The 12,554-nt window shown below is 40.8% G+C and overlaps 1 protein-coding gene across 2 annotated transcripts; it reads right to left on the bottom strand.

Annotated features, from left to right (window-relative positions):
* Nucleotides 1-2,769: 2,769 nt before the first annotated feature.
* Nucleotides 2,770-12,527, bottom strand: VBP1 (VHL binding protein 1). 2 transcript variants are annotated; one of them, XM_053374919.1, is made up of 6 exons: nucleotides 12,384-12,527; nucleotides 10,467-10,591; nucleotides 7,444-7,510; nucleotides 7,183-7,281; nucleotides 5,544-5,682; nucleotides 2,770-3,678 (listed from the first exon to the last, which is right to left on the bottom strand). In XM_053374919.1, the coding sequence occupies exons 1-6, from the start codon at nucleotides 12,480-12,482 to the stop codon at nucleotides 3,608-3,610; spliced, it is 600 nt and encodes a 199-aa protein (XP_053230894.1). In that variant the 5' UTR covers nucleotides 12,483-12,527; the 3' UTR covers nucleotides 2,770-3,607. The 2 variants fall into 2 exon arrangements, with proteins under 2 accessions (XP_053230894.1, XP_053230893.1); XM_053374918.1 differs by lacking the exon at nucleotides 12,384-12,527 and adding an exon at nucleotides 12,026-12,210.
* Between the last annotated feature and the right edge of the window lie 27 nt (nucleotides 12,528-12,554).

Raw genomic sequence — 12,554 nt, 5'->3', positions numbered from 1 at the left:
GACAAGGGTTGTCACCTGATTATAGAATCTGAGTCAATTAGTTATATTTGTATGTAGGAGAAAATAGTTATTGAAGCAATAAGCATATTTTCTGTTCTTAAGGTTATGTACATGTATCCTCTTGAGAATGCATTGCTTCCTATGAGAGATGGGAAATGTAACCAGAGAAGGATCAGGAAATGGCAACCAAAAAGATCAAGACATGGAAGTACATAAATATGAGAAAATGTTCCAACAGTTGGAGCTGTTTGCTTTAGAAAAAATGGAGAGTAAATTGAGGGATGGAGAATGATGAATGTTTATAAAATTATTTAGGGCTAGGGGAGAAATTGCAGTCGAGTAATAGTGGAAGATTCAAGACAGTGCGTAGCTGGAAGTGTTGAGTTTGCACCCACAATATTTAGTAATGGCCACTAACTTGCATGACTTTAAAATAGGGCTAATAAAAATTCATGAAGGCTCTCTGGTTACTAGGCATGATGGCCAAGTATTAGTTCCAGTGTCTGTTGCAAAGATTCACAAGTGAGAAGCGTCCTGTTGCATGTAGAGGACCCTTGTGAGCATTGGATGCTGGAGTAGGTGGGCTTTTGGTATAAGCAACTCTTCTCTTATGATGAAACTTCAGAAAGGATGTCACATCATTTGCCTCAAGATCTTGTGCTGAGATGACCCTGTGTGAATGACTGAATTTGTAAGCACCTACCTCTTCCTTTAAAGTGCAGGGATTTGAATCCTAGAATTATTGCAGTCCTGGGGCAATGCACTGGAAGTTTGGTGTTACAGCAACTTGCTGAAGCACAGTCTTAGAAAAGGAATTTCTTCTCTGGACTATCATCGCCTAAGAGGGTGCTTGCCACACACACACATACACACACACACACACACACACACACACACAAATATACTGCATATCCCAGCTTTATTTGTGGAGCTCGATAGGGTATGTGAGGAGATTTCCCATCCAGGAAGTGACCAGCTCTCAGACCGTCTTTACTCAGACCCATTCTGAAGCATTTTAACAGTGGGCTTTCAACTGGCTTAGCTGTATAGTGAGGTGGGATTATTGCTACCATACAGCAGTTCTGGCTACAAATCATGCCTAGGTTATTAAAGGGCTCTCAGCTCTTTCAAAGGCACCACAGCTCTTCTCAGTCCCTCATGCTGCATCATGGCTAGACACAAGTTATTGGGTACACTGAGTAGCAGTGTTAGGCCACTGTGGAATAACCAGAAACTTTCGGGAATTAAAGGGAGACATTCACAGGCAGAGATCCATAGAATTACTTTAAGTCATCCCCAAGTTGTGCACATGCTTAGCACACTTTTAAAACTCTCCTAGAATCATAAAATTGTATTTGGAAGGGGTTTCATTGGTCATCTAGCCCAATCATCTGCAATGCAAAGCTAAAACAATCTGACAGACGGCCACCTGGCCTGTTTAAAAGCCTCCAATGAAAGTGTGACACAAAACAAGAGGACAATGACTGCTCAAGCAAGTCCAAACACCCTTTGGATGTATTGAAGTGCCCTTGTAATTCTTTTGATTGCTCCCATGGACACACTGATTAAAGCACAGTGCAACAAGGCAAGACTAAATGAAAAGTGTGAATGTGCTAACTCATGAACTGTAGCAATTCTCTAAGTTAAGATAGGTGAACAACAAACACAAGAGAAACATGCTCATCCCTAAAGTTTTAAGATGCCAACCTACATCCACCCTAACAGCTCAGGCTAGACGTGCCTTACATATCTAGGAGATCCAATGTCCATATGGAACTTTTAGCTGAAGCACTATTAGCCTTACTCAGCATCTATAATAAACACTACAGCTTGCACACATATAATTTTATTCAACCATCAACTCAAACTCTCACAAGAGCACCATCTTGTCTCTTAGTAAGGCAAAAACTAACTTCTTGGAGGAGGGGGAAATCTATAGCTTGAAGAGATGAAACTATATACAAAAATTCTGTAATCCAAAAGGAAAAATGAGAAACATTTTGTTTCATAATCAATGTTTTTTGCATTATTTGGATGTTAAGTTCTGTATTCTTATTCACCAGAAATATTGCTGTCTTCTGTTTCTTCTAAATCTAAATAAAATAATGTCCTTTTATTTTACCATAGTATATTAGATTTGTCTTTTAAACATGCATTTATTTTCTACAGGTTCAAAAATATGCTTTGGGATCTTAAGGTATATAGCACATGGGTAGGCAAACTAAGGCCCGGGGGCTGGATCTGGCCCAATTGCCTTCTCAATCTGGCCTGTGGACGGTCTGGGAATCAGCGTGTTTTTACATGAGTACAATATGTCCTTTTATTTAAAATGCATCTCTGGGTTATTTGTGGGGCATAGGAATTTGTTCATTTTTTTCTTCAAAATATAGTCTGGCACCCCACAAGGTCTGAGGGACAGTGGACCGGCCCCCTGCTGAAAAAGTTTGCTGAGCCCTGGTATAGCACTTTGGGATGCCACCTCCAACACTGGGTAATCTTGAAAGCTCTCCATCATTTTAAGAACTAAAGCAATCTCTATTTACCATTCCACCATCATCGTCAACATTTACATTAACAATTATTTCAAAAGTTTTGGTGCCCATCTATAAGTGCTTTCAAGTTTCAGTGTTGAAGAAGAAGAAGAAGAAGAAGAAGAAGAAGAAGAAGAAGAAGAAGAAGTAGTAGTAGTAGTAGTAGTAGTAGTAGTAGTAGTATTGGGTGGCTTCCCCAAAGTATAAAAATACATATAATGAAATAAAAGTACAAAAATTTTAGAAGTGTTGTTTATTAGAAGAAATTAAAGCACAGTTAACATTTGCTTTTCATTTTAAAATAAAACCTGCACTGCCACCTATTCAGCAGTGTAAGTACAGCACTTTTTTGACCTTAAAATGTGCATCATGGTTTCAAATAAAAAGGAAAACGCCAAGGCAAGACTTTAGCAAAGCTTCATATGAAGTAAAAAGGGACTAAGCCTGTTAACCAACTGAAGCTGGGCTCAAATACACCATCCATGTTTAAATGCAGGTTCCACCAAGTATCTTTGCAATCATCTGAATTAGAACAGATGGCAAATGCACTGATTGTGTACATTAGGCCATTTGCTCCAGGATCCCTCTCGTTTTACAGACTTGGGATGAGATATTTATGTGAATACAGTACTGAGTAAGATCACATACAGATTGCATTGTGCATTAAATTATTTGTTTCCTTAAGAGCTAAACATGAGCTCATGTGTGTGAAGTGTTTAGAGGATTGCTAAAGCATCTAGAGGCAGGATTACAATAGACTGTTCCCCATATTGCTGCCATACTTTCCCCACACCAAATTTTGATATACCTCAATACTCATATATACAAACAACCCTTTGCAAAAGACAATTCCTATAATGCACTTCAGATTTTCAGTGAAGTCTTGTAGCCAGCATTTTCCTATGACAGATTATGTTGGAAGAACCAAAATCCTTTATGGCTCCAAAGCAGCAATAATAGAACATGCACAGAACCAAACTGGGCTTGCAAACCAATTTTTAAAAAAGATGTCTGCTAACTAAGATTAAAGTTGAGAACACATTTAATATAACAGAACTAATGAATCCTATTAATAACTATGCTTTGCTTTTGGAAGGGTCATCCTTGTTTCTTCGCTTTACGTCCCAATTATAAACTCTAGCCATATCTGGAAACACAGTTAAGGAAATTATTGTGCTGTAAGGTGAAAGCAGATGCTCCTCTCCCTGGATTTTATCTGCTTCCCATAATTAGCACAAGCAGTTTGATTCCTGAATACTAGACAGTGCTGTTCTCATAACCAATTTCTAATCTGTTCATCTGAAATATGTAAGTCTGTGCTCTGAAAACAGATCACAAATAACACTGTGCAGGGCCAGCAAGAAAAAGCCCTACAGTTTCCTTAGCATGAGCTTGATCATAAAGGTTTTTATTCCCGAATACCTGCAACAATACTAGCTTTCTCAAATTGCCAATAACTTGCCCTGCACACACTCTTGTGACACCTGGCTGGACAACAGGCAGCGTTTTCCATGATCACAACTCCATTTTCAAACCATGGGAAATGACTGCAGCCAGCTCATTAACAGCACATCTTCACTTGGTTAAGCACCTGAGCACATGCTTGTGGAAAGAATAAGATGGCTTTCAGTGACTAGACTGTATTTACCTGCAGATAACCAGAACACTTATCAACTTGTAATTTTGGAAAGGCTGGCAAATAACCACTTGCCTATGTTTTTAGAAGTGGTTAAAAAAAATTCTTACTCTCTGCTTCTCTGGTTTTTCTGATGCTAACAAATGTACTGAATAATCCAGTGCATTTTACACTTTCAGAAATCGTCTATGAAAACCTTTGAATAAAAATCGTAAGAAAGTTTGTTCTTTTTTGAGGTTTTCTTTTCCAAAGAAGAGCTTAAATGAACTTGATTACTCACGAGTATTGCTCACCTCTAGCTCCTTCTCTGCTCTTCCTCTGGAGAAGGAGCCTTGAGTCAAAATTCAGCCCCCAAAGCCACACCCCAAAATTTGATTTATTTTCCCTCCAAAACATTTTTTAGACAGTGCAAATCTTTTTTCTACTACTCTATATGTCTCCCACTGTGATGTTTTTGAGCCCTCCAAAGTCTCCTCACAAATGTTTACTGTATTTTTCGCTCTATAAGACACACTTTTCCCCTCCTAAAAAGTAAGGGGAAATGTGTGTGCGTCTTATGGAACGAATGCAGGCTGCGCAGCTTTTGCTGAAGCCAGGAGAGCAAGAGGGATCGGTGCTTCGCTGGATAGGCACTGCGCAGCTTTCCCTCTCTGCGTAGCGCCCCTTCAGCGAAGCGGGAGGAGAAATGGAGCCCCTTCCACTTTGCTAGAGAGGCGCTGAGCAGAGAGGGAGAGAATTTTTTTTTCTTGTTCTCCTCCTCTAAAACTAGGTGTGTCTTATGGTCGGTTGTGTCTTATAGAGAGAAAAATACGGTATATTTTGCTCTAACCGGTTCCTCATTGTGATGCTAAACGATTTTCTTTTGTGACCCTCCAAGATCACCTTATTTTGAACAAAGTGATGATGTTGTTTAAATAAAAAAGTATTCTTATTTAATGACCACTGCCATGGGTGGTTCCTGTGATCCTAAAAGTCTTTTATGACCCTAACTGCCCCGCTCTGTCCTTTAAAAAAGTCCACTTTTACACTTTGGCCACCAGAGGGGTCAATGTGGCTCTCAGCATGAAAAACGTTTTGTACTGGAGGGAAGAACCTTGAACCTCATCGACTGTCCTGGAGTCACTGCTCACAGCGACTGTTGCATATCAATGATAACTGAGGATATTGTATCTTTTCACAGCAAGAGGTATCTAGACTGAACAAACTGGGGAAATGCAATAAACACCTGCATCTGCTACTGGATTCACTATTCCTTGACCTAAATTGTTTCCACAAGCAGATTCGTTCAAAGAAAGTGGATGAATACTAAGAAATAGAGGACATAACATTGTGAAACATTGTGAAACAGGAATTCAATTCTCTTTTTAAAAGGATACTGACTTCTGTAGTAGTGAACTGATCCCTAAGAAAATCCAGATCTTCCTCGAGAGACTCAAGGTTTCTTGTGGCTGTGAAGAGATTCTTTTCTAGCAATGCCTGGGCTTCATCAATGTCATATTCCAGCATTACGTTGGCCTAAGAACAACATTTATGTTGAGGAACCTTCAATGGCTTTTGAAATTAAGTAGTTTTAAAATGAATGACTGACTGACTACAAATTCACCTTCAAGAGCCTAAGTTGGTTTTACCCTTTCTGATAGAGACCATTATCTTAAAACACAATTAAAACAGCAAATTAAGCACAACCCTTGACACATTATACTTAGAAGACTGATCTTGGACATTGAATATGGAAGTTGAATACAGAAGCAATAGCACAGCATAGCATAGCTAGATGATAGATAGATGATAGATAGATAGATAGATAGATAGATAGATAGATGATAGATGATAGATATAGATAGATAGGCAGTCATATGTAGCTATAAATATTGCAGGTGGTACTGTTTGCAGCCAGTTCAAAAACAGTATGTGAAGCTCATGTGCCATTTTTTTTACACTTATTTACACTGTAGCTATCTGCTGCATTTGTTGCCCATTTAAGAGATTTAGAGAGACACTTTTGGATCTCCTGAAAAGCCTGGTGTCATTCAAAAATTTTGCTCACTCGCTGCTCACCTCCAACTGCAGATAATTTAAAACAACTTAAATAGTACTGGTCTGGGAAAAGATCATTGTGGGAACTCAATTTTACAAAAAGCAGATAAAATTAACCAATCAGAAACTGTTGCGATTTAAACATATTTTGTAAATATTCTGCTGCAGGAGTGCCAGACATTCTCTGCCAATTTCATCTGGGATTATGTGCTCCTTTGTTGGATGTTTCAGATTTGGGGTAAAGCAAAGTGTTTAGTAGACTCCATGTTTCTTATTTAATCCAGGCAAGCAATTCATCACTTGTTATTTTACTGTTAAGTACAGTTCAGAAAACCATTTAAATGATTGTTTAGGTCAGAAATGAGGAGCCTCTGGCTCTGCAGATGTTGTTGGGACTCCCATCAGACCCTGGCACGTCACAGGTTTTCCAGATCCAGTTTGGGTTATTGAGAATAACTCATGTGGAGCCTTAGGCTCACATGCTAACTTTAAGCACATGCAACTTAAAGCACCACCTGAAACAATGCACAATGACTAAATTCAGAGGAGCCTCCAATTCATGCAAGTATAAGCCAAAGCCTATATTTGGACAGCACAGCAAATGATGGCTAATATTGAACAGAAAAGATGAAATAGATCATTAGGGCAAAGCTAGAGGAGAACACAGTTCATTTCCATAGTCTGAAGGATCAGCTGAACTGTGCCCATTGTTGCACCTTTCAAGATCTGGGCTGAAATGTATTCTTTTGCAATGTTGCTAAGAGGCTTTTGTCCCTGCTGTTCCAAAAAATTCCAGAGATTGGAAATGGGTAATGATTTCCATTGCGGGGGGTGGGGTGGGGTGGGAGGTTCATATCAAGCTGCGTGGCCAAATAACATCATGAAATGTTAACGTAATATTCAGAACTCATGTTGCCTTTCAGCCATGTTTGTGGCTGAAAATAGATGCTTAGTAAGTGTGAACATGTTTTTACTTACCCCCAACCAAAGACAAACTTTATCTGTAGGAGGAACAGAAGCTTTACAGTAGAGGTTATCTGCCAATAAAAATCTGGTTTCCATCAGTTTTGTGGATTCCTAACGAAAGGAGAGATGACAAATGAACATGGCTAGAGCACTTGTGTTAAAATTAGTCATTATCAATAATTTTCTACAGCCAAATAAAGATTGATTTGTGATAACTATTGATGTAGCATTGTAGAAAAGATAAATACCCACCACATTGTAAAAGGTATTTACCTTTTTCTTCTGCATGTGTTTTAAGATTTCTAATGTCTGCTTAATTTCAGGAATTTGATTTTTTAACCTGTGAATAAAACAGATATAAAATATTATTTCTGCTACACTTGCTAAACAATCTAATCTGCTTTATATATAATTGGGGTTTGGAGGTAGGGCAGAAACACTCAGTCCAGCATGTGAGGTTGTTCTACAGATATTTCCATATAAGGGACCCTTGCCTTATTGGGAGTCAGCCTACATTTGAACTTACGCCTCAGTTGTGATGTTGGAAATATTGAATTAAAATCAACCAACGGGTTCTTTAACGACGGATGTTGCAAGACAACTCTTCTAACTTTCAGAACCCATAGAATTCCAGCTATAATCATGAAAAAGAAGGCTCATTTAGCCAGGAAAGGAGTCTTTCCTTATCAGCATTTTGAAGACACATCACTTAAGCTACTGTTTGTACCTAAAAGGGTGATCAGGAGGAACAAAGTCACCTCAACTAAATCTGACATCTGTCCTATTACTGAAGAAGATCACAGTCAATGTGAAGAATTATTATCAGAAACTCCAGAGATTATGTTAGGAAAATTCAAGAGGTCTAATCAATCTATAGCAGTTCTGAATAAAAATTACCCTCCAGATTTAGCAGACTGGATAGTCCCAGAAAAAGAGGATTTCCTAAGTAATTTTATTAACCTACCAGATAAAGAGCAAAGTGGCATTCTCACCAAACTAGCTAAGTTTCAGTCCAGGTTGACCCAAATACAACAGCATGGACAACAAAATGTTGGTGAAACAACTGACAATCAAACCTTTTGCCCACAAACAGTTTCTCCGAAATGTATAGTTAAAAAGAGGACTACCAGAGAAACTTTTAAATGTATAGATGCAAACTGCAAACTCAACCCCCCTTGGAATATGATATGGTTAGGGACAATCCTGATGGTGTGACTACAAATTCCTGGCTGAGCTACTGGAAATTAGTTCCAAATGAAATAGGTAGTCCTCTCCTGAGAATCAAAAAGTATACCAACACCGTTGAATGGGTTCCCACTGATAAGAGGAATGGAAGCATTTTTAAAGATGAAATTGGGTACCTGGACAAAGTGGAACCAAAAGGCCAGAGCCTTAAAGGAGTTGGGGCTAAAACTGATGTCATGGAGCATAGCAGGCTGTCATTCAAGGCAGAGTAATAGACAACTGATGAACTATTTTGTGCAATTTGATATTATTCTGCTTCAAGAAACATGGCACAATGACTCCATAATGATTAACGGAAACAAATGTCACTCATTGACAACCACTCCCTCAATGAAAGGTGGTAGGGTCAGTGGGGGTCTAGCATGTTTCATCTCCACAAAGTTGAATACAGCTACAACAGCCATGATTCCATGTAACCCATTTGCAACTGCTGTCTTGGTTGTAGTTTTGAAAGTATGTTTAATGCTGATTAATGTCTACATACCACCTTGTCAAAAAACAAAACAAACAAAAAACCTACTGTAAATACTATCTGGACAGACATAGAGAATTATATAGAATCCATGGAATCCCTATATCTTACCGCAGTGTTTATCATTGCAGGGGATTTTAACATACAGTGGTGCCCCGCAAGATGAAAATAATCCGTTCTGCGGGAGCCTTCGTCTTGCAGGGATTTTCGTCTTGCGGAGCTCCGCTATCAGCTGATCAGCTGATAAGCGGCTTAGCGGCTTTTAGCGCTTAGCGGATTAGCGGATAAGCGGCAATTTAGAGATAAGGAGCTTAGCGCCTTTCAGAAAAGGCAAAAAAAGAGGGGAGACCACGGAAAAAAATTCGTTTTGCGAGTAAGCCCCATAGAAAAAAACGTCTTGCGAAGCAGAAAAAATGTCGGAAAGCCCTTTCATCTTGCGCGTTTTTCGTTTAGCGGGGCATTCGTCTAGCGGGGTACCACTGTACATATGGGAGTTAACTATGTAAATTTGTACACCCATTACAATCAGATTCTGAAATCAGGTATTTACTTAGCCAGAGGTATCTCCCGCCTGTCTACTTACATCATAGATGTAATTATTCAGAGCTTTGTTTAGCCCAAGTTGTAAGGCGGAGGGACTTGCTAATATTGAACAGCATGATAGAGGGAGATCAACCCAGAGAATATACCCACTTTACAAACCATGGAGGCAGTGATAGATTATATTGTGATGTTGTGATTTGCATATAAGTTTGTCATGGAGTTAGAGCTGGGCAATAATATTGAAAGCGATCATTTACCTCTAACAATGGTACTAGTAGCCCCAGTATTTAACAGTATTTCCCCCCAAACTCAATTTATCTCTAATGCAAACTTAGGTGTGACTGCAGGCAATAGAATTAGGTGGACACCAGTACACTTAATACTTAACTTGTTCCAAGGGTCCTTACGTACCCCGAAAAGTCCACAACATGAGGCACCGTTTCTGTGCATGTGCGGCGAAACCCGGAAGTATACAGTGTGATTGTACATGCAATAGCATATGGAAACTTGATCCTATTCTTTTGAATGAACACTTCTGTTGATTAATGCAAACATGTGATTGCTTTTCTTCTATTCCAGTAATAATTATTGCCATCAAAATTTGTTCGATGGTATGGCCAGGCTCATTGTCTAATTTTTCACCTGGATTTACTTTAACTCCTAGTCAAGCAAAATAATGCATGACAAAAAGCAACAGTGGGTGCAGATACCTAATTATTTAATACAGTAGCACCCATCATTACTGTAAAAAACAGCTCATTTACATCATGATATAAAGCAGAAAAATATTAACTGCAAACATGTCAAATACTCTTATGTGCCTTTCAGACATTCCTCACAAGTTGGACCACAGTCCTAGCATTGCAAGTTGTTTTAGTATCCTACCAGTGCATCAGCTTGTAGCAACAACTGTCTAGCTTCTTAAAGGGTAGTAGCTTATTACATTTTAGCCAAAGAACTGTCTGCATGATGACATGGGGAGTAGCATTATAACTTTAGAATAATCCTTATAAAGGACACCACAGAAAATACCTACCTTCTTTTCTTCTGGGCAAGGTTAAGCTCCATAAATTTATATTTCTGATACTGTTCATCCAATTTCTTGAGTACGGTGTCTGCCGTCTCATTTCCTGGCTGTTTCATAAAGGAATCTACATCTTCCTTTGAGTAGAAACACATTATACATAAGTAACTCCCAAAGCTTCAATTCATACAACCATGTGAAGAGTTGGTTGGTCAAAGCCTGGCCTGTTCTGACTTCTTCCAGGGCTGGCATTGGGGGCAGGAATGGCCAAGCACCAGCCAAAGACCCTCCTCCAGTATGAGACCCACTACTGAGAGTCCCCTGGCCCTCCTCACCATTTCTAACCACTTGCTTGCCTACCCTTTTTTGCTTTTAAATTTCCTAAGTCACTTAGAGACTTCTTATATGTCAGCTGGCTACTAAAATTGAACAAATAACAATAATTCTGCTTACTCTTCTACATTCAAAAGCATAAACAGCATAGTCAAGCAGTAAAATGTTTGGGAAGCGAGTCCAAGGTTAGTTTCTCCTTTTAGTATCAATCCCACATAAACAGGTTGCCTGAAAGGAATGGCAGCTATGCAGCCAGCCCCCTCCCCCCTGGGAATATGCAGCCGTATCTAGCTGGCCACTCAAAGCAAACAAATGCCTGTCCAGAGAGATGTTCAGTCTGATCCAGCAGGACTCTTATTCTTCATAAGGAATTAGATTCATAAGATAGGCAAACTTAAAGACTACAAGGGGTTTTTTTGTGTGGGGAGCCAATAGCAAGGGAAGATTACTGCTTTCCGTGTATAATTGGCTACTCAACTACTGGTAGCAAAATGTTAGCATATGGCCTAATAAACCAGTCTCTGTTGCATCACACTGGCGCTCATAGAAGCATAAGGAACTGCCTTACACTGAGCCAGACCATTAGTCCATGGAGCTCAGAAGTGACTACACTATTTTATTCCCTCTCCTAGTTTACAGTATAAAAGCCCCCCTTCCTGGTCACTTGGAAGCAATTCTTACTTGATCTGAGCCAGCTCGGCTCTTCTTACAGAAGACAAATCCATGGTACACAGACCTATTAAACCATGACATTATAGCAGTTATAGTTCGCAAGACTAGCACAACCGTGAAGCTTGTTGGGACCTGACAGCATCTCTTCAGCTAGCTTCCCTTGCAGTGTTGCTATAAGAATAGGGATGAGGGGGGAAGAGCAACGGGCAGTGTCTTAGGCTCTCTGGGAGGAAAGGCGGGATGCAATAAGTACCGGTAAATTACAGACCACGGAACCTTCGCATTAAAAGGCAATCACTCTTGGAATCCGAAGTGGGTGGGGCGCAAAAGCAGAAGAGGCTGCCCCCCCCATTCTTGCCCCCATCTTCCCTGCTGGATTTATTTCCCCAGAGGCGTGACACCTAACCTGCCTCTGAATACTAGCGGAGTCCTCGCTTTCCTGCCTCGCCTGCTGGCAGTCTTTTCCCAAACTAAAAACAGGCTGCTGTCTTGGGCTGACCTGGCAGGGCTTCCTGCCCGTTCCTTATGATAATAATAATAAAATAATAATAATAACAATAGGCTACCTTTAAACGCCGGTTACTGCAGGGAAGGCCGCCGCCGCCGCCACGTGAAGGGCCTCCTTACTAACAGGCAGTCTACCCCCTAAATGCCAGGTGCCGCAGAGCCTCCGCGCTCCTGCCCCGTGGCGAGGGCGCCGGTCGGAAAAGAGGGTCTTTGGGGCTGAAAGCCTCCCGGACATCATTCCTAAGGAGGCCCCCACCCCACCCCCCGCTCCCTGTCAAAAGTGAAGCGCATGCGCAACCAGCACACCACGCAGGACACCCCCCCACCCCACGTTCACATCAGTACTCGAGGTCCACTCTCGCCCCCTCCGCGTGGCTCCCCATTTCCCACCCACCCCGCGCCCACATTTTTGCTTACCACGAAGATGGCCTCGGGGATGCCCAGGTGCGCCCGTTTCCCGCCCGTTGGTCCGTCGCCGCAAACTGCCTCGCCGACGGTGACCGCCGCCATCTTCATGAAGGGAGTAAAAGAATGGGGAGGGAGGGGGGAACAGAGCCCGACGTGCTTTTCCTCCCTCGCGCATGCGGA

Source organism: Podarcis raffonei, chromosome Z (genome assembly GCF_027172205.1).
Source record: "Podarcis raffonei isolate rPodRaf1 chromosome Z, rPodRaf1.pri, whole genome shotgun sequence".
NCBI classification, from domain to species: Eukaryota; Metazoa; Chordata; class Lepidosauria; order Squamata; family Lacertidae; genus Podarcis; species Podarcis raffonei.
This window is presented reverse-complemented; position numbering and strand designations above follow the sequence as displayed.

Excerpts from the sequence above, each read along its gene's own strand:
- VBP1 (XM_053374919.1), bottom strand. The coding sequence starts at position 12,482 with ATGAAGATGGCGGCGGTCACCGTCGGCGAGGCAGTTTGCGGCGACGGA. Across the intron at positions 7,282-7,443 it reads AACACATGCAGAAGAAAAAG|GAATCCACAAAACTGATGGA; the intron begins GTAAATACCTTT and ends TCCTTTCGTTAG. Across the intron at positions 3,679-5,543 it reads GTTCACTACTACAGAAGTCA|ATATGGCTAGAGTTTATAAT; the intron begins GTATCCTTTTAA and ends CTGTGTTTCCAG.